Here is a 24,514-nt window from a genome sequence, read left to right as displayed (position 1 = left end):
AGGAAATTGGTCATCAATGATTAACTTTAGCTGAGGACCACCGATTCCTATTTCTGCTCATTTCTGTAACTGGAAACAGTTAAAAATCATGACCATGCTCCCTGCTTGGCAGCAAAACCTATTGGGAAAAGATCACAAAAGCAGCATCAAGAACACTCCCTGCCTCTCCACAGTGGTACCTAGCTAGCCCAGAGATCATAGAATGCAGAATACTGAAAAGCATCCTCCATCACAATCAAGAGAGAAGTCAACTCTTTTCAGGGCATTGAGCACTGAAATAAGACATCACAGCTGATAAATGCAAACTGCCCTAAAAAAGCCAAATAGCTCCCAGGCTGGTGAGAGCAGACAGTAAGCTGATTAAATACATTAACATATCTAAAAGGAAAAAGAGAACTTTTTTTCTGCCTATAGGGACCGTGGATAAGCTAAGAAGGCCCAGAAAAAGAATTTTAGAAGCAATTGCTAAAGGTGTCATTCACATAGCCTGGGGAACACATTATAATAGTCAAGTGGAAGGAAAAGGTTGATATTTTGCCAATGTAATTCTGGGCGAGATGAACTAGTAGATCTGCAGCTGTGGTCATGGAACACTGAGTTGCACTCTCTAACTGCTCCTGCTTGGGTCCATACTGTCCACACTCACTAGCCTGTTGGATCTCATTTCCTCCATGCGGGCATTCCAGGAGGGGAGGTATGGCCAGAGAAGGCCCAAGCAACCCCAAGCCCTGAGTAATAATAAATAGTATTGTGGCTTTCTTCATGAGTCCTATGATCTGGGGACAGAAGTACTCTCTCAGTGTGGGTTGACAGTTGTGTTTGTTAGGCTGAACCCTAGCCAAGGGCATCAAAATCATGTCACCCACATCCCTGGAGAATGGCCAGCCCAGCCAGTGAAGCCTCCATCACCACCACCCCTCACTGTGTTCCCAGTCTTTCTTTCTTCTGACAGCTTCTCATGAGCTGAGGCCACTGAGATCAATCAGTTCCTGATTATTCTGTTTGATTACAAACATGTGATTTTTTTTTTCTTATCCGCCATCCTCATTAGTCAAAGATATGCAAATTCGGAACAAAACTTGTCACAGGGTATAAGCTAAGAGGCATTCTCACTTCCTGAGCCTATCTCTATACCAATATACTGGAAGCCCTCCAGGTGTGTACACCTCTGGCCTAGCAATTCTACCTCTAGGAATTTAGACTTAACTGATTTAGGAAGTGAACAATTATTGAAGCACAAGGACAGCTCGTGAAGCAGTTCATAACAGAGGCAACTTAGAAACTGTGTACATATTCACCCTAGTTTAATTTAGAAACATCTACAGTATAGCCGTACACTGTTGGTCTCAGAAGACATTTACTGGCTGTAGGAGCTATTCACTGTGTATTTTTGTTTCCTTTTTATTAATTCCGTATTGTATTTTTTTGTTTGTTTTCTATGCTCATCTGTCAGTCGACATAGTGGTAGTTTGGAACCAAAGTTAGGCAGTTGCTGATGTCTGCATGAAGATTGACAGGCACGGATTTAACTCCCCACCACCACCCTCTGAGCCAACAAGAAGCCTCCTAGAGGTACAGTTGATGGATCTGAGGCCACCTAGCTGAGTGGTTGGTGGAGCTAGTACTGTCAATGTAGACCCATCAGGCATGTCCATTGCCTCCAGATTGCAGCAGAACCTTGTCTCTGCTCTCCACAATATCAGTGCCTCAGCTCAGAAGTGGGGGTTGCCATACAGCTGTGCATTGAGCCACAATACTTGAGTTAAATAGTTTTTCATGCTCTCTTTTCTAAATGACTTATACAAAATAATACTATGAAACCAGCACTGCAACAGCATCCTGTGATATCTAGAGTCTTCTGAGTATGTTATAAACTCTAGGCTTCTCCCGAGATGCCTCAGGATCAGGTGGGGGATATGCTGCAGGGAAGTATAAAACGCCAGTAAAAATGCACTTGTGCCTTGTGCCCTGGACCCATCCCATCATGCTTCTGTGACCATAAAAAAAGCACACTGGCCCCTCAGAAGCTAGCTGCAGCAGGAGAGTGATGTTCTCTTCTATGACCTCAGCCCAGTGACTCCTAACCAATTTCCAGCTGAAATGGCAGTTGACAAGGCCACATCCGGCCTCGCATCATCTTCTTCACAGCTGTTTTTCCTCAAGAAATGCTCATCTGGAGAGTTTTGATAGGACTTGGGTACAACGTTAATGCTTTTTGCAGGACATGATCCAAAAGCCCAACAGCCAGGAGCAGAGGGGAGCATTCCAACTGTCCCGTCTCCAAAGTCCCCAGCTCAGCTGCCACTCCCAGAGGCAGACCCGCACTGGACATGCAAGAACAGCACAAAGGATGGACACCTTACTTACGGACACACATGTCCCGGCTTTCATAAAATCCGGGGCAACACTGTGATTTGCGCCTATACATGGTTTTTTCCCCATGGCGGTAGGCTGTCCGGTAACTGATTCTGTATGAAAGAAAAAGATGGTGCCGTTAGTTCTGATTGACAAGCTAATAAGGAATGGTTTCTACTTTGATAAAAATAGCTATCAGCTATAATAAGGTATGAAAAGCAAAGTGTCTCAAAACAAGAAGGAACACAGAATATAGGTTTGACCAAGATTATAACAGTTCATTATTAAGATGCTAAAGAGGATTCCCAACTCCAGCCAATTTGAACTTTATTTTAAGGCATCAAAAATGTTATTTCTTTACTTCAACTACCTGGAAATAAGGTGCAAAGTATTGATTAATTTCATGTATGATACCTATTTAGGCATCATTGACTTGTGTTTCAAAGGAAGAATTCATAGACTTCTTTTTAAAACTCAACATAGTTTCATCCTACTATAAAAGAGGAGACTAATTTTATCATCTGATTTAACTGAAGCACCATTCATTCAGTGATTCCAAAAATTCATGCACTTCTTAAGCATTTAGCATATTGCAGGCACTATTTAGGAGCCAAGAAATGAATGGCAGCAAGCAAAACAGTACAAAGACTTTCTTTGTATTTCTCTTACCAGAATTTACACTTATAGTAGAAGATAAAGTGGTAAAAATTTATTTAATAAAGAAACATGTTAAACAAATAACCAGATCACAATGACAAGTATCACACTCAATCCACAATTTATGATATTGTAAATATTTATATACCCTAAGTATATAAGTACCCTAAGAGAATAAGAGTATCAGAGTTCCCTTCATTACAAGTACTGATGTTTTGGGTTCTGTGTTCTCATGGACCATAGATAGCCTATCTTATTTAAAGATTAAATTCCAACATAAACCAAGTCAAATTTCCAACTAGAAACAGATACTGAGGCACGAGTTTCTTGGTATCTGGTGGTGGACAAGGGAAAATGTCTCCAGTTTGTGCTGGCAAACTTGTCCAGAGCATGGCACCTGCCTTAGAGTACAGTTGGTATACCCAGGGTCAATGCATGTAAGGCAGCTGATTTTCCCTCTCTCAGCAGATATGATCTGCAAATAGCTTCTTGTTTGGGGTGGAACTTTGTGCTGACTTCTGCTCCTCTTTGCTGGGATTTTGTCTGGCTTGAGCCTGTACAGGTCTTATGCATGTCCATTGGACTCCATGTTTTTTAGTGGATCTTTCCCCCCCCCCTTTTTTGTTTGTTTTTTTTTTAAGAGAGAGAAATAACATTAAGTTGGTTAGATGCTGTCTAAGGGGGAATAGAGGATGGGAAAATATGGTAAAAACATGCTGTATAAAATTCTCAAAGAATAAATAAAAGGAAAACAAAAGAGTGTCTCCTCCAGTCAACCTCTATACAAGAGCTAAATAAGGTTTTTCTAATCACAGCAAGGACAATAGATATGTCACCTGTAGTTAGACTGTTAGTTCACAAAGGTCATGAACTATGTCACCCCTTGGTTGCCCCCTGAGCTTGGGATCAAAGCCCTCAACAACTGCTCTCTGGGTGCATGGATGCTCTTTCTCAAGTCATTGGTATCTCCAACTGTATCAGATTCCATTTCCACTCAGTCAAGCTCATAAACATATCCACGCCTCCATTACCTGTGCCGTGTACATTTAAACCAGTTCAGGATATCTGTGCAGCTTGTGTAGTAAATCTGATCAAAGGGATGTGGGTATGACTCCTGTACGGTCACTGAGTAGCTGAAAAGAAAAGAAAAAAAAAAAAACAGAGATCAGCATTCCTCTACATTACTTTTTACATTAGTGATATGATCCTCACATTAAAAAAAAAGAAACAAAACAAAACAAAAAGAGGCTAAACGATCTTCATTTGCAGCCCCACACTGATCCCCCCCCCTTTGGCCATACCAGGAATTGAACTCATGCCTTGAACCTACATGCCCACCTCCCACACTGGCTTTTAACAGAATATTCCTGTTTATGTAGGTTTTCGATTGAACTAGCACAACCCAAAGGCAAATGTTAGCAATAAAGTATAAGACAAGGGTCCACATTACACATTTCAACAGAAATCCTTTTCCTCTCCATGCTACGATAATGTCCCCAAACTTTAAAATATCACTGTGTCTTTCTGTACTTAAGTCACGGCTCTCATCCCAGGATTCCAAGCACAACAAAGACCTTTCATGAAAAGTTCTCACCGTCAGTCATCAAAGAACAAGGTCAATAAGCAGAGATACAATCCCAGTATTCAGAGCTGACTCCATTTCACTGATTATTTTGAAAAAATCAGAACAATTGGAGCACTTGGCTTTCATATGCTGACCCAACTTCCCAGGCAGCAGGAGAGTGTACAGTACACAAAAATGAAGTTCTTGTGCATGTCCATTGGACACTCAGTTCTAAATACATAAATAGGCAGAGATGAACAGCCTGAAACAGTCATGTCAGCAGCTCGCTACACTCTAAATGTTCTGTTCTCCATTACACTCCACTAATGCCTTCTTGGTAGAGTGGAAACGTGGGATCCTGTGGCCTGGGAAAGTGAAATACAGAGAACACTCGACACTCAATTCTATACTTGTTAATTTGAAGCTTTTTGCATGCTCCAGCATATAATGTCTGCCTACAAGAAAATCACGAGAATTTTCTTTTTCAAAAATTTGCTTTAAGTCGCCATTAAAATCTACACAAAAAACAAAATGGGACAGCATCACTGACTTACTTGCAGGGAAATCAATAGTCTAATTTCATTAACAAGAACTATCAACAGGAAAACAGACAAGAGGAAGAAGTTATAACATGAAACTGGTCTTGGTGATTATTTAATACCTGCATATCAATGGTAGATACATGGGATAATTATAATGTTTGATATATATATTTATATAATATTTGATATATTTCATTTTTTGGCATACTGCAATGTAGTACCTAGGGACATTTAAAGATCCCCAAGAAATATTAGGCAGAAATAACAGGCCCTCTGAGAAGATCACTGGGTTAGAAGAAGGCAAGTTTATAATTCTGAGAAAGCAGATGACCTTCCTCAGAATATCTCGCTGCCCTGGGCTTTGATGATCACATTTTTAAACAGATAAACAGAGCTAGAATCTCTCACATACATGTAGGTGACTATTTCTTTTCTGTATCATCAGAGAGGTCCTGCTACTTCCCAAAGGCACAGATTCAGGTACAAGCGAGGCCCTGTTGGCATGAGGTGATTCATTTTGTGCAAAGCAAGAGACCTCTGCCAAAATATCAATGCTCTCAAAATGACATGTCACATCAAGCTACTAGTATTTTCTTCAGTGCCCAGCAGCATCTTGAGGTCCGCATAGGTGCAAGTGCTGAGACTTCCTTGACAGTCCGTCTGCTCTCCTAGCCAGTTGCTTGTAAATAATGGAATCTTGAAGTCACATTATTGTATCCCTACTCCATCCCTCTGGGATCAGACCCATGCCATAACTATGGACCTGCATCACCTACAAGAAAAATGAGTCACTTCCCACATGTGCTTTGAAATAAAAATGAATAGAAAAGAAAGAAAAACAAAACAAAGCAGATCCTTGCTCTAGCAGGCCCTACCATATGAATTTTGTTGAACTAAATTAGTTTGTGAGGATTGGACATGACACAGGGTTCCCAGACACTTACAAAGGACATGCTACAAAACTCAGTTTTGTACGAACTGGAGAGCAAAGCTGCTTATTTGTGCACTTGTGGGTACATGTGCCTTTGTGTTCCAGTGCATGTGTGTGTCCAGGTGTGTGTGGAAGCAGAGGTTAATGTAAAGGCTTGCTTCTCAGGATCCATCCACCTTGTCTTTTAAGACAGGGTCTCTCATAGACTCGGTTGGCTGGCCAGTGAGTCCAGGGATCCTCTTGTCTCTGCCTCCCCAGTTCTGGGCTTACAAGTGTCAACAAGCATCCTGGAATGAAGCTCTCCACATGGGCTGATTGACTGATTAAAACCTTGCTGACTGTAGAAATTGTAATTAGGTTCTTGGGCTACCACTAGCCCCATAAAAAGCCATTCATTGCCCACCTCTGTCAGACCTAAGATCCTGATAAACACATAAAAACCTTCGGAATTTAGTAACTTAACAAAGCACTACTCTCCCCCAGTGGAAGAGCTAAGAATGTTTTCTACAATATCCGAGGTCTATAGTTGAGATCCTCCACCTGGCTGTAACCCACCTCTCTGATATTTCTACCAATATATTTTTAAAATGCCCTGATTTGTGTTTTATTTTGTTCTATTACAATAAAAAAAAAAAAAGTTCATGAAACTGCTTCCACCTTGGAACAATGAAATTCGGGAACCTAAATCTGTGTTGTTCCTGGGCCGTGATCACTCAGATTTGGCTCCAAAATAAAACTCTTTTTTCCCTTTGAGGTGAAAGCTGTGTGGGTGTGTCCACACAAGCATGGTCACCATGCCGTGCTTCTTACATGGGTGTTGGGAGCTAGTTCAGGCCTGTGCAGCCAGCCCTTCACTGACTGAGCTCTCTCTTCCCTTCCTCTTTCAGTTTTAAGGAAATTCTAAAGCACACCATGAAATTTGGCACACAAGCTTTTTAAATTAGAATGAGAGAATTCTGCAGCAACTCTGTACCCACGGGCAGCATGCTGCTGTTCTTTGTGGTCTTTGGGGTTTAGTTTGAGGGTTTGGGGTTTTCTTACATTATAATGACACAATGCACACACTTTTGAAACCTGAGACCACACTGTGAACTTTTTCCCATTGTCACAAATAGTCTTTGTCAGTGACTACACCTAACTCACTTAGTATCTGTCATTGGACAATTAGGCTGCCACTTCTTAATGGGCCCACTGGCTGGAAGCTGTATGTTGACATCAGGAAGGAGAATGTCTAAACCTGGCCCACCTCTCCCAACACCCCCCTCCTCACTGTGCCTTGGTCAATGTCCAGCTACTGTCTGAACCATGTTATCTCCTCTGCTAGAAGTCAGACCACCACACTGACCAGGAGCTGCTCCTTAAAGGCCTGAAAGGTGACAATGGCCAAGTCTGCATTGTCTAGTACATTTCCATCTAATCTACTGTAGCTGTAGCTATCTCCAGTCCTGCCCAGGCCAGCAGCCTCTCAGACTCAAATAAACACACAGATGCTTTTATTATTTAAACTGTATGGCCTAATGGCTCAGGCTTCTTGTTAGCTGTTCTTATAACTTAAACTAACCTATTTCTATTAATCTATAAGTTGCCACATGGCTCGTGGCTTACTGGTACTTTACATGTTGCTTTTCATCACAGCGGCTGGCAGCATCTCCCTGCCTCAGCTTTCTACTTCCCCAAATTCTCCTCCCTCTTTGTCCCACCTATACTTCCTGCCTGGCTACTGGCCAATCAGTGTTCTATTTATCAATCAATCATCCACAGCAATCTACTTCCCATCACAAGTACACTTCCATCTAGTCTACTTCCCATCACAAGTATGCTTCCATCTAGGCGACTTCCTATCACAAGTACACTTCCATCTAGTCTACTTCCCATCACAAGTACACTTCCATCTAGTCTACTTCTCATCACTAATATACTTCCATCTAGACTACTTCCCATCACAAGTACACTTCCATCTAGACTACTTCCCATCACAAGTACACTTCCATCTAGTCTACTTCCCATCACAAGTACACTTCCATCTAGTCTACTTCCCATCACAAGTACACTTCCATCTAGTCTACTTCTCATCATAATACTTATAACCCATCACAAGTACACTTCCATCTAGTCTACTTCCCATCACAAGTACACTTCCATCTAGTCTACTTCTCATCACTAATATACTTCCATCTAGACTACTTCCCATCACAAGTACACTTCCATCTAGACTACTTCCCAACACAAGTACACTTCCATCTAGTCTACTTCCCATCACAAGTACACTTCCATCTAGTCTACTTCCCATCACAAGTACACTTCCATCTAGTCTACTTCTCATCACTAATATACTTCCATCTAGACTACTTCCCATCACGAGTTACATGAGCTTCCAATGCTGGTGAGCCAGTCAGGAGTCAACACTAACAACTGACATCAGGCCTTGACAAATCCTGCCCCTCTCACATTGCCCCTTCTCAGATGTCACCCTAGAACACTCCACATTTTAAACCCAAGTAGTGAGCAAGAAAGCCCCTCTGCTAAAGGGATTCGATCCTTCTGCTTTCTGTGGCTTGTTTGTTTAATCTCCTCAAACACACAGAAACATATCATCATGATTTTAACCTATTAAGCCTCACAAGGGAGAAACCCCAGCAGGAATTAATTTAAGGTCACAGAACAGGAGGGGGCAAGCCATCATCACTTGGGCACATTCCAAAGTGGTTAATTACATTTTATCTGCCTGAATTATCTTGTTACTTTAATCAGATATGGTAATAATCATCATTTCTTCTCTCAGCTCGCTTCAGGACTGCTGATTCAATTACTACCACTTCTGTACTACTAATTGGGGGTTTGGGAAAGGAGCCATTTCTTCTCTTTCACGCCATCTTGATAAGAATCAAGTTGAAAGAGCAGGAATTCCTGAAGCACAGGGATGGGAGGGAGCCAAGGGCTTCAGAGTTGCTCGCTTTCCAAAAGGATGCCGGGGAGGATTCCTTCGCTCACAGGCTCCCCCCCCCCCCCCCCGCACATTTTTCAGGATTTAATTTTCTGTTCTTTTGTTTTATGTGCAATGTCCTAAAACCACAGTTGCTGCAGTAAAACAAGGCATGGCGCGATCTGAAAGTAAATGTTCCAAGATCAGTGGAGATGCAGCTAGCAGGGCCTGACGCAGGGTTTGTGTTTGTGCTTCTCCAAAGGGAAGGTCTATCTACACATACACATGCATCTTGTTAAGATGCAGATTTTGACACTGTAGGGCTGGTGAAGCCCGAGAGCACGTCTTCCACAAGGTCACTCTGGGAAAGCAGGTTCCATTTCCTGGCTCTAAACCTCAGGGTACAGGTGGTTTTCACTGGAAAACAGTCTAGCATGTGCCCCACTCTAGCTCTGCTACCAAGACCATGTCCTTGGAACTAGTCTCCTCTTTGCATTTTTTTTAAATATATGTACTACCTGCACCTTCATGAATTTTTACATATATATATGTATGTATAATGTATGTGTGTGTGTGTTGTGGGTATATGTGTATGTATGTGTGCACATGTGTGAGCTTGTGTGTATATGTGTGTGTGTGAGAAGGAGTGTGTATGTATGTAAGTGTGTATGTATGTATATGTAAGAGAGAGTGTGTGTGTACGAATATGGAGTTCAGAGGACAGATTATAGGGATTGATTTTCTCCTTTCACAGTGTGGATTCTAGGGATTGACCCTGGGTCTTCAGACTTGGCAGCAAGTGCCCTTAGCCACTAAGCCATCTCAGATCCCTTCATTTGGTCATCTTAAATTGATCTAACCTTTTTTATTTTATCAAAGCACTTTGGTTTTTTTATACCTTTTCTAGGAATCATCATCTTGAAGAAACCACTTATCAACAAGGAGACTGTGACTTTGGTCTTCTCTCTCGTAGCAGGTAGAAAACCCATATCCCTGGGGGCTCCTATCATCTCCTTCCCTCTCAGTGATTATTTCAGGATCGACTCCAGATTCTACTAGGTGCAGAGTGCTGTGGCCTGTCTCTCTCACTGTGTATGCCCATATCCATATTTGGCCATCTCATTCACAATCAGAACATAGGTCCACTTTTCGATAATCGTCTACTGAATACATGCCACACACAATGTCCCAGACAGTGGGAATTACCCCTGGTGAACAAGACAAGACAGTGGAGTGTTGATAGCTTTGCTCAAATGTAGGTAAGGAATCCAGTCAAATCTGCTCTTCCAAACGGTTCTGGTTGGAAGATCCCACATTCCTTCTGGTCATCCCCTCAGCAACTTCCTGTCTCATCATGCTAAACTTCCCAATGCTAAATTCCCAGCCATGCCCAGGCACGGGTTTCTGCCTGAGTTCCTAAGCCCAACGCCGTCAGACCACACGAACATATGTGCTCTTCACTCAGCTCCCCTCTCCTGGTTTTCCACATGGGCAACGATACACGCTGCAGGCTCTAAGTTCTGGTGGACCAGTTTCACATCACAGTCAATACATTTTCAAGATCCAGTGATTTACCTCCCAGCATCTCACAAGCTTAACTGTTCCTCACACCTAAAGCCACCAACCACCAAGATGTTTAACTTGCAGTTAGTCCCTTGTGGTTCTAAGTTTGATACAATGCACATTCACACACACACAAACACACACACACACACACACACACACACACACACACACACACACCTCTGCATTCCAGACTCGTTCCTACTCTTTCAGTAAGTATTTATTGCACACTTCCCTACTGAAATGTCTTAGGAAGGCACTATTAAGATAATAAAGGTAATTAGTAGGTGCCTATTCCTTTCATTCTATATGACACTGTTACTACCATAAGTTCATACAACCTTATGTTACCTATTTTCTCTATGGCATGAAGTTTCATGATCTGGAAATTCACTTAATTGATAAAGTAATCGTGTTTTGTTACCCAGATTCTATGCTGCCAACAGAGGTGGCAGCGAGCTCTGGTTCCAAAGTGTAATGTGAGGTGGGAGACACCTGTATGTCTCCAGCACTCTGCTATGTGTTGATCGTGGTGCTGACGGTGACGTAAAAACACCAATGAGAACTGGTGCTTCAGTCAGTACAGATGCACATCATGGTCTAAGTACTGGACACAGTCTGCTTGGTTAAACCTTCTGATGAAGGCTTGGTTACTTTGGGGTAGCGATCGATCGTGATCTTTCTCGAGGCCCCTCCTGAGAGCAGTGCAGCCTGCCCCTGCCACACTGCACCAGCACAGGGCAGGCTTGGGCTGGCGGGTTCTGCTTCAGCAGGAACTAGGGGATCCCTAAGGGTGGCCTCTTGTTTTGTGCGTTTTTCGTATTCCCTACTATGAATTGCCCACCTGGATCCTCCATATTCTACCTGATGCTACCTTCTCCAATGCCCCACTGACTGTTCTGATTGCAGTTCTGAGTGATCTGCAAGACACCAGTTCTAAGCTATCTTCTATCTGTAGAAGAAACCTCACCCCACTCCCCACCCCCAAACTGCTATCCACTCACATTTTCCAGAGCACCTCAGGGGTACTACCTCCATGTCTCCATGCGTTCTTCCCTGTTCATCTGAAAATCAAGCCTCAGTTTGTTTGATGCTTGGGATTTAACCTGAGACAAGTGCTCTATGAGTTACAGTCCTGCCCCACATTAACCTCACTCCCATTTTGGGACTAGGTCTTGTTAAATTGCCGACTCTGACTTTAAACTGATTCTGCAGTGATGGCAGACCTTGCCTGAACTTGTGATCCTTCTACTTCAGCCTTGTAAGGAGCTGAGATTGCAGTACTGTGCCATACCAGGCCTGGACAAGGCCTGGCTCAGACCACCAAGCTACCCACAGCACAACTGTCTTAATCCCATGCAGTTCAATGTGTTAGTGTAATGTTACCCCACGCTACATTCCCACTGTTCACTCAACATTCTCAAGCATGGGTCCAGCTCCTCAAATCACCACCTCTGGATAAGTGCTTACAGACTTCCACCCAAACTCTAGTTGAGCTACTAATGTTTCCCTCCATCTTATAACTGTACCCATGTTAGAACCAGATGTTCATACACACACACACACACACACACACACACACACACACACACACACTATGCATTCCAAGGGCAGTAACATGACTCAATTTATTAAATTGATTTTTCACAGGAAAGTTATTTCAAAGTGTCTTCTCAAATTTCCATTCTATGCATCAGGCCTATGGTGATAACAGAATAGACTGCTCTGGCTGCTTTCCGAACAGTTACCTTTCCCAGTGGCTGCACACATTGGGGTCTTCCAGGTTCAGAGAGGATGCTGCCCTCACCCAACAGCACAACAATGAGCAGAGGAGGCCCAGGCAGGAGTTTGAGAAAATGGTCATTTTCTTTGAAGAGCAATCTGCAGGAAGAAAAACAATGGAGTTGCATTAAAGTCACCAAACAGAATTGTTTGCAGGGGCCTCAGTGCCAGTTGTCACTAGGTCTGAAACACACACACACAAGCCACCTACTGAAAAAGCTGGGTCACCAGATTGTTCCTGCTGGGAGAGAGAGGCGTTTCTTGTGTGGTGCAGTGTGCCGGCCATTTTGTGAGTGACTAAAATGTGCAGATCATCGATTGACAAAAGCTCTTCTGATCTACGCCAGCTGACGTTAAAGAAACCCACCAGAGCAACACAGCTTCTCTTGCCAGGCATAGTTCCTTCTGGAAGAAGAGGGCCTGCAGAGGAGTCTGGCCTCCTTTGTCCCAAGAGCGCATGATAAAACAGAGGCTCCTTTGAGTGTGCCTAGAGAAAGGCACCTCAGCCTCGGGCTGAGATGCGTAAAGCAATTCATTCCACGTGCAAGGAGCGCCACTCAATCCTGGGCACAACAAAAATGCAGATATCCAAAAACTGCACAGCTAGTACCCTTTCCTGCCCAGTGAGGTGCTTGGTGACACAAGTTTCTTCACAGAGTGCTTCAAAAACCAAATCAACTATCTTACAGCAGTTTCTGAAAATGCGGACACCTGGGGAAAGTGTAAATCCGTTTAGACACAGTGTTGAAGAGAATAAAGCTCAAGCTTATGATAGCAACATATATGGAAACCTGGAAAACAGAGAAGCCGGTAGGAGGCAGGAAAAGATACAGGTTCTAAGAAAGGGGTAAAGAGGTGAGGGAGAGTAAAGAGGTGTATTTAGGGAGCTCAGTTAATTTATGTAGGAGAAAGACAATAGCTGGAGAGAGAGAGAGAGAGGCTATGGGCATATCACAGTGGTTCTGTAAGCTATTGTAAAGTGTGAGGCTTTGTTCAAGCACAACAAGGAGCTACTTGTCATGCCCAAAGGGAAGTCTGAACCAATGGCTAACAGTGGTGCCTGCTAGCATACCAAAATGCAAGCTGACCTCCAGGCTCTCTCAGCATCACAAATACATGTTCCAGAGTCCATGGGGCATCCTAGCTCTTCTCATCCCACCCCTGCCCTAAATATCTCCAGCCCGTGGGCTCCCCCCGCTCCCCCCCCCCCCGGCTTCTCATTCCCATGTAACCCTGTCATTTTGGCCATGTGCTGTCCTGGTCCTCCCTTTTGACTTTCTCTCTTGGTCTCCTTTGTCTGCACACACTCCCTTATCTTCTTCTTTCTCTCTCGCTCTCCCCAACCCTCTCTCACGTCGTGGTCCAGCCTGCTGGCCATGTTTAGTCTACTGCTTTCTCTCCCTGCTCTGAACTCTTCCAGATGTCTCTGGTTGTACTCTCCCTCATATCTACAATAAAAATCTTCCCCTCAACCATACCTCCGAGAGGTCGTGTCCTCACTTCATACACTACTAAAGTGTGCGGAAAGAGTGACTCCTTCCACATCTGTCAAAGAGCAGACAGACAGACCACCGGGAGTGAACTGGAAAGCAACATTGGTTATCAGGGACATGAGTGACTCTGGAAGCGTTTTAGCAGATGGAATCAACATGTCCTGGTCACTGTATGTAGGAATAATCAAGGAGGAAGCCTTGGGATTTGGCCCTCGGGGACCCAGTCAACCTACCACTGGGTTCAGCTTGGATATCCTAAGATTGAGGCTCTGATTGGGTATTCAAGCAAAGCCACCAACGAGCATTTATCAGCCTTGCACTCTGCAGACACTGCACCAGGCATGAGTGTTTCGGAGCTGTAGTGACATGCAATAGGAAATCACATGCACTCCTTCCCTGGCTACAACTCAATACAAAAGGCTTCCTTAGTGCCCTGTGTCATCAACACATCATAGAAATGGACACGGAACTAGAAATCGCTGACCCGTTGCAGGTTACGAGGAAGATAAGCATTGTCATACCTACAGAAAACTAGCAACAAGAGGCCAGATTGTCTGATCAAAGCAGTTGTTTTCTGGGTGACAGCTGTCATCTTGAGAAGTTATATGAACTTTTCACACCACAAGAAGTTTTCATGCAGGGAATCAAGTGTGCTAAATAACAACTTGGTGGTTTGAAAAGATTCATCATTTCGTTGCTGTTGTTTGTCATTATTAGTTTGTTTGATGATTCTGGGGGTTGTAGCTGGGGTCTCACGCATGCCAGGTAAGAGCTCTGCCCCTCAGCCCTAAGCTACACTCCCAGCATGGTTTTAACTTGAAAAAAAATTTGTGAAAGGCTCTTGATAAAGTGCCAAGACTGGTCTTGACCCAATTCTGAAGACCATGCAGGCTTTGAACTTGCAACCTTCCTGCCTTAGCCTCCCAACTAGCTGAAATTGCAGACTTGAGTAGTCATCAGGGTTAATAATGTTACTTAATAAATAAATAAATAATAAGCATAGCAGAAAAAAATTAAAAACTGAGATAGGATAGAACCTTCAGATTCAGGAGGACAGATGGGATGAAGGATATTAAACTCTTCAAGGTCAAGACTGGCCTCAAGGACACATGCTTTAAGCACCTTCTGTTCTAGCAAGTTACCCATCTCTGACACCACAAGAGAGAAATCGAGTGGAAATATTTAAGGATGAAGGAAAACATCACAAATCTGCAGGATAATTAAACACAGTGTAAGCCATCAAGAGAGGCTGTGAAATCTTTTAAAAGGGTAGTCACTAAATAATTCCAATATTTGAAGCCTAATTAGGTAGCCCAACTATGAGTTGTGAATCAGTGCAAACTAATGATACTTCGCACTGTCTCACATTATGAGCAGTGGGTTTTGCAGCTCAATGTCATATCATCTAAGAAGCTCTTCTGTGGAGAATGGGATGATAACTCATGCTGAGCAAGACAGCCACCATGTCCTCTCTGCTACCGTAGGCTGCACACAGCACAGGCCTGTATGCCAATGACGTCATCATCACATTAACTTGCCCAGGAAGCAGGGGCTCCGACTGTCCCCATTTTACAGCTGAAATCGTGGTTAGTGTTTCCCTTGCCCACCAGAAAAAGAAAACCTTGAGTCTAACAAATAAGCAGAGAGAGGTTTTTTCATTTTTTTTCTGTTCCATAGCTTCTCTTTGTCAGGATAAGTATTTTTCCTTCAATGAAGTGTGAAATATGCACACTCTATTTCATTTTTTCCCTCAAAGACCAAATGAAGGCTGGTTAACGGTAATCTGCCAACGACTCATAAACAATTACCCCATATTGCGAAGTTTATCTCCTGAGCCACCATTTCAAATCAAACCATTCATTTACTAATTAGAACTGTTTAGTCTGTAAACTCAGAAACTGCTGCATGCTAACGGAACTGCCAAGAAGAAGAAAGACTCTGTGTGTTCTCTTTTAATGTATAACTTGTGTCATGAATCGTCCAGTTTCTTTCCTTTGCACCCGAGGCAAATAATCTCTGGGAGGGGCTGGCCAACGAGGCAGACTGCTGTCGTCTTTCCTTGCTTTGCTCTCTTTGCTTGAGTTATTTTGTTGTTGTTGTTGTTGTTGTTTACTTGCTTGTGGATAGGTGTGGTGAGTGTCTGTCTGTCTGTCTGTCTGTCTACAGGTCAACCTCAGTGTTGGTTTCATCAGGCATGGTTCCTACGGCCCCCTGAGGTGACAGGTCACAGACATCAACACAGACCCCAGCTGCAGTTGGACCACAGACCCAGACATGGCCCTCGGCAACAGCTCGGGCCCAGACAACATCCTGGCTCTGCCTGGAAGCACTCAGATCAGGATGGCTCTGCCAGCAGCATGGCTCCCAGACACCACCAAGGCCTCAGGTTGTGACCCCAACCCCAGGCTTCAGTGTGACCTTTGTTGGCATCGCCAGCTTTGGACTTCAACACAGACCCCAGCCACAGTAAGACCACAGACCCAGACATGGTCCTCAGCAGCTACTGCATCTGGATACTAGGATTGTTAACGCACGTCTTCATGTCTGAACAGTAACTGATTCACCAGTCAAGCTACTGCCTCAGTTGCTCTTTGCTTTTAAAATTCAGCACCCAGAACTATCAAAGGCATGGTGCAGGTGACATTTGTATAAGGGAAAATATCAATACATTAAAAGGTCTGTATGAGGATGCAGGCGCACACTCATACATATGATTAAATTAAAAAATGATCTAAAAATGATTAAAGACAAAATAAATACTTAAAAATGGTATGACAAAAGCATTATATATGAGTTCTTTGAAACAAAACCTTATAAAATTAAAATACTATTTTCAAAAAGATTTGTTTGTGTCTGTGTGTTTGTGTATATAAAAATGTGGCTTCTTCATCTCAAAGCATTTTCCTAATTAAAATCAGAGCACCAGCTGATTTCCAGGATAATCTGTGTCCTAGAGTAAAATGTCTAAAGCCAGGACAATTGCTGGATCAAGGTGCAGGAAATCACACAAATGCACCTAGCTGGTTAAAACTCTTTGAGAAATCGTTCAAATGTTTTAGGTGCAGTGAAGAGAGAAGAGATCTCATAAATATGCTAATAAACTAGAGATTACTATAGAAACATGAGCTTTCACTGCAGTCAGAAACCTGGGTTACCCTTTATTCTGACTTATTTACTGAAAGCGCTGGTCTACAACCTTCAGGAGATGTTAACAGAACGTTGCATATGCTTTCTGTATTTTATTTATTTTTCTATAGATTTGGAAATGGCCGTGAGTACCTTTTTCATTTCTGCCTATTTCGAAGGAGGAAAAGTTCAATACATTTTCTCCTTATTTTTCCTATCTGTGTCATCAACCTATACTAAAATTTCCCAATATTTTCTCTTTCAAAATTAAAAAAAATACATTTTATAGACAGCACTATTTACATTGAAAGGGTAACCAAGTGGTGAGTGTTTCATTAAAACAGACATTTTAAGTACATTTAAAACTCTAAATTGGGTGTTAAGTCACCCTCACCCACTCGGTCTTCGTTTTCGAATAACTTTCTTTACAATTCCATTTAACAAAATTTTAAATGTAGAAAAAAAAAAATAAGTCATTTGCATGAACCCCCTAGTGCCAAACTTGATTGCATCTCAGATCATTCACTTAATTATTCTGGAAAAATCAAAACAGAAAATCAGTACAGCTGATTAGCATTGCTAAAACGCTACTATTAGGGCGAGGAAACAGCCTGCCGAGTTAACTCTTGCTGCCTGGAAGCTTTGCTCATTCAAACACAGAAGCCATCATAAATAATCAGGGTGAATAAAACCCATGCACCGAGTGAGTATGGCTTCTAATAATAGGTGGCGCTTCTTTATCAGTGTGTCATGGAGAAATAATGGGGTGTTGACTTGCTAATTTATGTTTGTAACAACAGAGGAATAAATGATTCTAGATAACCCTTCCTGGCTCTAAAATCTATCACTGCCCTAGAATTATTAAGTTTGCATGTAGAAATAAGCTCTTGAACCAAGCTTCTGATCCTAAACTAATTTCTTGATTAATGTGTTTATTTTCAGCCGGGCGGTGGTGGCGCACGCCTTTAATCCCAGCACTCGGGAGGCAGAGCCAGGCGGATCTCTGTGAGTTCGAGGCCAGCCTGGGCTACCAAGTGAGTCCCAGGAAAGGCGCAAAACTACACAGAGAAACCCTGTCTCGAAAAACAAAAACAAAATGTTTATTTTCCCACCACCAGTTGCCCCCTCGTCTGCGGTTAGATCTCATATGATGCAGATGGAAATGCGCAATGTGTCTCACGGCCTGTAAGCCCACGGAGAGAGTACCCACGGACCAGCTTCAATGTGTTGATACTAAGCTGGTAATGTTTGCTGGCTGTCCTAAGAACAAGCGCAGACGAGGACCTCCACGGAAATACAGCCAGGCAGACAAAAAGGAATATGGAAGTCACCGTCAGGAGTCCTAGTTTCACCACTCAAGGTTGATCAACATGGCAAAGGAAAGGGTTGCTTTGGCTTGCAGATTTGGAGGCTTCAGTTAATAACTGATAATTAGCCTCTTAGGCCTTCGGCAGCATAGTGCCTCATGGCTGGAACACATAGCAGAGGGTACTCAGCTCATAGCATGGCTTGAAAGGAAGAGACATCAGGGTCCCACATCCCTCTCAAGGATGCACCCCCAATAACGAGGCCTCGTCCCTCAAAAGTTCTGCTGCTTCTTCATGGTGTCACATTTAAGAATAAGCCTTTATGACATGGGCCTTTAGGGAACATTTAAGATCTAAAGGATAGCACAAAGCTAGTTATGCTGACAGTATATTCTGTTGCCCAAGCATCACTGCTCTTTTAAGTTCTATATTTGCTATGTCTAATTTTTTTGTTTGGTTTTTTTTTTTTTTGGTGGAGAAGGGGTTATTATTTGTATTAGCTTGCTAAAATCAAATCCTGTGACTTAACACAGGTATTCTAAATAAGATTAGCAAGTTCTATGGTAGTCAAACAGTATGCCTAGAATGGCTGTGAGAAGGGCAGCTAAATGTTTATAGCCACCAGCATTAGTAAAAGGAAGCTATCACCATCAAACCTTACTTCAGAAACATAATTCAGTAACAAGCACCCTCGAGCCCCTACATATAAGTACAAAGGAAGTATTTAATCATGGTTTCAATATTTCTTAGGGACTTTGAGCAAAACAGGACAAGGCTTTGATGACCCAGGTTGTGATGCAGCTCACAACCCACACAGAAAAGGCCACAAACTGAACACCACAGCCTGGTGCAGGCTGTGGTTAAGACAGGAATAGGCTGTTGTGGGAACTGTGGGTTACAGCTCCATCTACTTAACCAGCCAACCCCACAATTAAGGAACAGTTTGGAGAAGATCCTGGCGGCCCACCAATCATCAACCTTAGGAAGCCTTCTACAGTGTTCCTAGGGACCCCTCACTCACAATACATGGGGGGAAATTCATAAATAATAATCATTTCAGGCCCATATTCAGAAAAGTATGGGAACTTTTGTGACCTGTAAGGAAGTCATGGCCTCTGCCCTTAGAACCTCAAATTCATTAAAGAGGAAAGTGATAAGATATATATGGCTATTTGCCCAACAAATCAAGTTAGAAGTGGTTTCCCAGGACTTAAAAAGGAAGGGAGATCAATGTAAGCTGTGAAGGCTCATGAGAGAGGTTAAACTGAGCATTGGTTTTAGAAAGAGAAGAAACTAGGGATCCTTGGGTGGTACCTCACACACAGTCTCAGTGGCTCTGGGGTGGGTCTGTTACATCCATAAGGGGAGCACTGAGATTAAATGTCTCCCATGGAAGCCAGACAATTAAGACAGAGCAGAGTTGACTGCAACACCTATGACCTGGCAGGTCCTCAGCACCACACCTGATAAAAGAAGCCTTTGGATAAATGAAAATCCCAGGAAGGGTCACGGGTCACAGAGAGAAAGGTGTGAGCCAACCCTTGGGGTAGAAAAGAGAAGGTTTTGGAAGGGATTTGTGGAGAGTTAGGAAGGGGGCAGTGCTGGATGGTGGAGTCTTGAGCTGTTTACCAGGTTAACCATGGTGTTCCTGTCACTCTATTTTGGTCTAACTCACTTGAAGTCTTTGAGCAGGAGCATAGTCGAAGAATGAGGTGTTAGGGAAATGAATAGAGAGCACTGGTAAGCCTCACCAAGGGAGCAAATCCTCTGGAGGTGAGGAATGGATGGAGGTTATTGCAAGTCAGCGTGAGGTCAAATGACCTTCCTGGGGTAAGCCTCCAGAACAGAAAGTGAGAAAATGGTGAAAGAAAGGATAGCCCGGGGAAATAATGAAATTATAGTCAATGTAACAGAGAGCTGTTTTGAGGTTTTAACCATTCTGAATCCTGGTTATACTTTCTAGGATTCAGGGTATCTCATGCTAACAAACAAAACACATCTCTTCTTTATTAGAATAGGAAATTTTAGATATTCGTTCTCATTCCAGAATTTAGTAAGTAAAATCAAACTTACTTTCTCAAACTTCTCATAATCGAATATACCCCAATGACATTCCTACCCATTCTTCTCAACTAGAGTCATTATTTTTATACACTAAAAAAAGAAAAATCTCTCCTATCTCTTTATAGAAGTGACTCTGTTTTTGTTTCAACTGTGCTCTAACTATAATCACTATTTGTTGCTATATTTTGCCTCCATGGTACCCTTCTATGGTCCCTACATTGAATAACCCCCCCAACACACACACACACACACACACACACACACACACACACACACACATACACACACACACTCATGTATATTTGTATAATCAATAGGTGATTGAAAGAGGACAGTAAAACTCTAAAATGTATGCCATAAAGACACTGACCTTTCATCTTGCTTCCTGGATCTCAGTTTCTTGAGAAACGAATGGTCTCATCTTTAGGATACTCAAGCAGCCTAAAGGAACACTGACATGGTAAAGATTGTGTAACAAGCCTTTAGGACCAACCCCTAGACCTTAGTACAATTGGCTCCATGATGGAAGTATCATTCAGGCCATAAAACTCAGCATGTACACAGTACCACCTGCCAAAATGAAAACAAATACCTGCTCCATCAGAGTCCACAGTTCTGAGAAAGTTTCTAAATGTACTAACTTTGCTTTATGGCTTCTGCAGTTCTACTTCTGGCTAACTGTTCTTTTTATTGAAGTATGTCAACCCAAAACATGATTTTGTGCTTAAAAACTCACTGTGAGAAAGGCTGAGGGCTACACTGGGATCTCAAACACCTAGTGTAGTCACTGGCCAGCTAATAAAGACTTTCTTTTGGCTTAAATTCATGTCCAAGCAGTCTTCTCTGGTGGATACCCCACAACAGAATGGAGGCCTCCTGCAAACAGCAGCTTGCATATTCACCCAGGATGTGGAATGCCCATTGGGCCCTCACATGACTGTAGCCTTTGCCTACATACTGACTACAACATCATGAGACCTTGAACCAGAACTGCCAGCTCAGCTACCCCAAATTTCTGGCCCTTAGCAGCTAGGAGGTCATAGATGTTTGTTATTTTAAGCAACTGAGTTTGAGGTAATGTTATGCTGTAAGAGTTAACCAATAAGACTATTTTTGAGTATTTCCATACTAAAATTGCTTTGTCTTCTGTCTGAAATACTTCCCAATAATGTCTACGATGTTGCCAATAACTTAGTAGCAGTAGTGAACAGAAGAAACTACCCATGATGGTTCTGAAAATTTTTTCCTACATTCTAACTCCTGGCAAAGGTCCATCATCTTCTAATTATGATCTGTTATTTTGTGCCCACAGGGATGACTTCACCAATGACTGTGTTTTGAGGCACATCTGCTGTTTTTTCACACAAAGCACTGTCCCAGATTACCCAACCATTTAACACTAACCATTTAATATGTGTTGATACAAAAAAAATGTTAACCCAACTTATAAGAATTTGGAGTGTTCCTCGTGTTTTCTGTACTTTAGATTATTTATAGAATACTGAATAATGGATTCCAAGGTCTTATTTAATTTTTATCTACAAAATAAAGCTTGTTTTATTTTCCTAAGTTTGAAGGAATTGCCAACTATTATTAGTAGTTATATTAATATTCCTTGATTGAGCAATATATAAAGCTTTGAATAGTGGGGGATTTTTACACCCCACTTTTAGCAATGAATAGAACATCCACACACAAAAAAAAAAAATGTAGAGTTACATTGTATCCTAGACCAAATGGACTTTTGTTGGAGTCCACAGAGGATTCCTAGTGAGATCTGAGCTTGCTTTGACCAGCAGGGCTGCATAAGGGAATGGATTGACCACATGCATGGTTACCAGGTGTTTGGAAGGGGCTGCACTTGACTGTGCTGGGGGGAGGTCTTTTGCTTCACTCCTTGGCATTTCTATAAACAGTCCTTTAGCAGAGAGAGAAGGGGCTGGTAGAGTAGGTTTTGACCCAGGCCCTCCCGAGGCTATCCCGTGTTTCTGTCTCTCTCCTCTATAATTCTATCTAAATATTTCTCACTTCTCCCTACTCAAGAGTACCCTGGGGGAAAAAGTGGGGGCAGGTCCCCCACAGATGGTACCAGAAACAGGGACTTGGCAAAAGCTGGGGAGTTGGCCCTGCAGGAAGCCGTTGGACATGTCCAGTTTTGCAGTGAAAGTGGAGGCAGGGGCTTTTATTCTTCGGAGTTAAAATGAGGCTGTGGAATGCCAAAGATAGTAGTAAGGCTGCGGCAAGTACCTCTCTCTATCTAGGTTTCTTTCTTTCTCTCTCTGTTAATTTCTGTCTATAAAAATTAGAAAAAAATTAGGGTAAAAAGGGAAAATGTAAAGTAGAATATAGAAATATAGTATAAGGAAAACCATGGATAAGATATGCAACAAGACAGAGAAAACAGGTCCTTGATTTTCAGCTATGGGACTGTGAGCGCAAAATCCTAGGGCAAAAATCAGAGAAAAAAAAACTATCAAACAGGCAGAAAAAGATTCCTCTGGAAGCTCTGACCTGTAGACAGCTTAAATTCGAAGTCCCAAGTGGCAGATGAAAGAAATTTTCCCAGAGGTGGATGTGAATGAAACAAAACTCTCCACTCTGCCAGTAGTGCCTGAGAACACTTGTACAACACTGTACCATCAGAATTAACTTCCTCTTGGCCATGAAGCCAAAAGTTTAGAGAACAGAAGTCTTGGGAAAACTTGGTGATCTTTTTCTCTCAAAAATTGAAAGCTTTCTTGGAAAAAAAATTAGCAATATATCTCTCTAAAAGACTAAAAAGCTTTTCAAGTCTTCACTTCTCAGATTTTTTTTTTCTCTTTCTATAAGGGCAAAAATTTAACTCACCTGGAAACAACATTATCAGTATGGGAAAATTGCCTGTAATGGCTCTTAGAAAAAACAAACCTCTTGGATATGGCAAATCCTCTCTACTAGTCCTGTCCTCTCCTTCAAGCTGGTATTACAAAAACAGCAGATACTCTGGACCTGAGCCAGAAGTCCCCTGAGGCTAGAGCTTAGCTCTCGATGTTCAGGAAAGTATAGGCAGAAACCCGAAGCAAGGACAGCTTCCCCAAAAGTTGGAGCGATGGGGAGGGGCTATTGGCATGTAGAAAGCAGTGGGGGCTTTAAAAACCCTCCCTGCAAAGAGGAAGGCAGGCCTTGAGTTCCCAAAATTCTCTCTGAAAAAGCTCTCTTTTCTATCAGGGAAAAGACCTTTCTGAAAAAGCTTTGCTTTAAGTACTTTCATTTTCTTTCACTGACCTGGTAAAGGTGGAAAGCAACCCCAGAGGGTTTTTGCTTCTGGCACCAAAATGCCTGTCCAAATGCATGCAGGTGGGTGGGTGTGACCCCACTCTGGGGACAATGTCAGGTGAAGGAAATACATCTATCAATGTTGGCTCAAGGAGAACAGAAATCTCCCATGGTAAAATAAAAAAGCAAAATCTTGACTCAAAATCCTCCCATGTTAAAAGCAAAAGTATGAAAACAAACCATGTAAGGGAAACCAAAGCACCCAAAAGGCATCCTGGGAAATGCAGTGCATAGAAGCAAGACAGCATAGGCAAGCCAGCACTGAGAAAAGGCAAATACAAAGGGACAAAACCTTCAAATGCTGCCCAAAAAATTCAGCTTAAAACATTTTTTTCCCAAGTGCTGCTAGAAAGCTTAGCTTTATTTCCCCAACACTAAGAACAAACAATCAGCTTGCCTCTCAGGAGATAGTTAAAACAGTAATACTATTTATCAGCAAATTACTTTAAAACCCTTTAGAAAACAAGGGAAAATGGTCCTTACACTGGGAGACGGCTTTGGGTATGGAAAAAACTTATGGGATTGAGTTATGCTTAAGATACAAGAGGGAAACGCTGGCATCATTAAAAGAACTCATGGTAATCTTAAAAAGAAGCTTTTAAAAAATTAAGAAGAGGGAAATTTGTATCCCAGAAACTTGCTGGTGGCCTGAGTTTAGAAAAAAGGGATATTGGTTCCAATGACGCTCCTCCAGAAGAACTGGAGTAAAAGAGCAGTGGAACTGATGTCCCTGATATTGAGGTTCCATCTTGGAGTCTGGAGATAGCAGAAGAATAAGGAGACCTCCAGACGGCTGAGGAGTTTGGGTAACAGGACAACCACCAGTTAGAAACTATCTGCCGCTGAGCGCATTTCTGCCATTTGCGGAACGGCTGAGAAAGCCTGACGGGGA

General features: G+C 42.5%; 1 protein-coding gene across 2 annotated transcripts in view; it reads right to left on the bottom strand.

Moving 5' to 3' along the window:
• Megf10 (multiple EGF like domains 10) overlaps positions 1-24,514 on the bottom strand; it is a 163,343-nt gene that overhangs the window by 100,656 nt on the left and 38,173 nt on the right. The window contains exons 1-4 of one of the 2 annotated variants that reach the window (XM_037197151.1): positions 12,529-12,872; positions 12,284-12,416; positions 4,044-4,145; positions 2,368-2,468 (exon numbers count right to left, since the gene is read on the bottom strand). In XM_037197151.1, coding sequence (XP_037053046.1) covers positions 2,368-2,468; positions 4,044-4,145; positions 12,284-12,399 — 319 coding nt within the window. In that variant the 5' untranslated portion in view covers positions 12,400-12,416; positions 12,529-12,872. Of the gene's footprint in view, positions 1-2,367; positions 2,469-4,043; positions 4,146-12,283; positions 12,417-12,528; positions 12,873-24,514 lie in introns of those variants that run through there. The other variant, XM_028891620.2, reaches the window with a different exon arrangement.

The sequence above is a fragment of the Peromyscus leucopus genome, chromosome 19, assembly GCF_004664715.2.
Source record: "Peromyscus leucopus breed LL Stock chromosome 19, UCI_PerLeu_2.1, whole genome shotgun sequence".
Classification (NCBI taxonomy): Eukaryota; Metazoa; Chordata; class Mammalia; order Rodentia; family Cricetidae; genus Peromyscus; species Peromyscus leucopus.
Note: the sequence above shows the minus strand (reverse complement) of the source record. Positions and strands in the feature narration are given on the sequence as shown.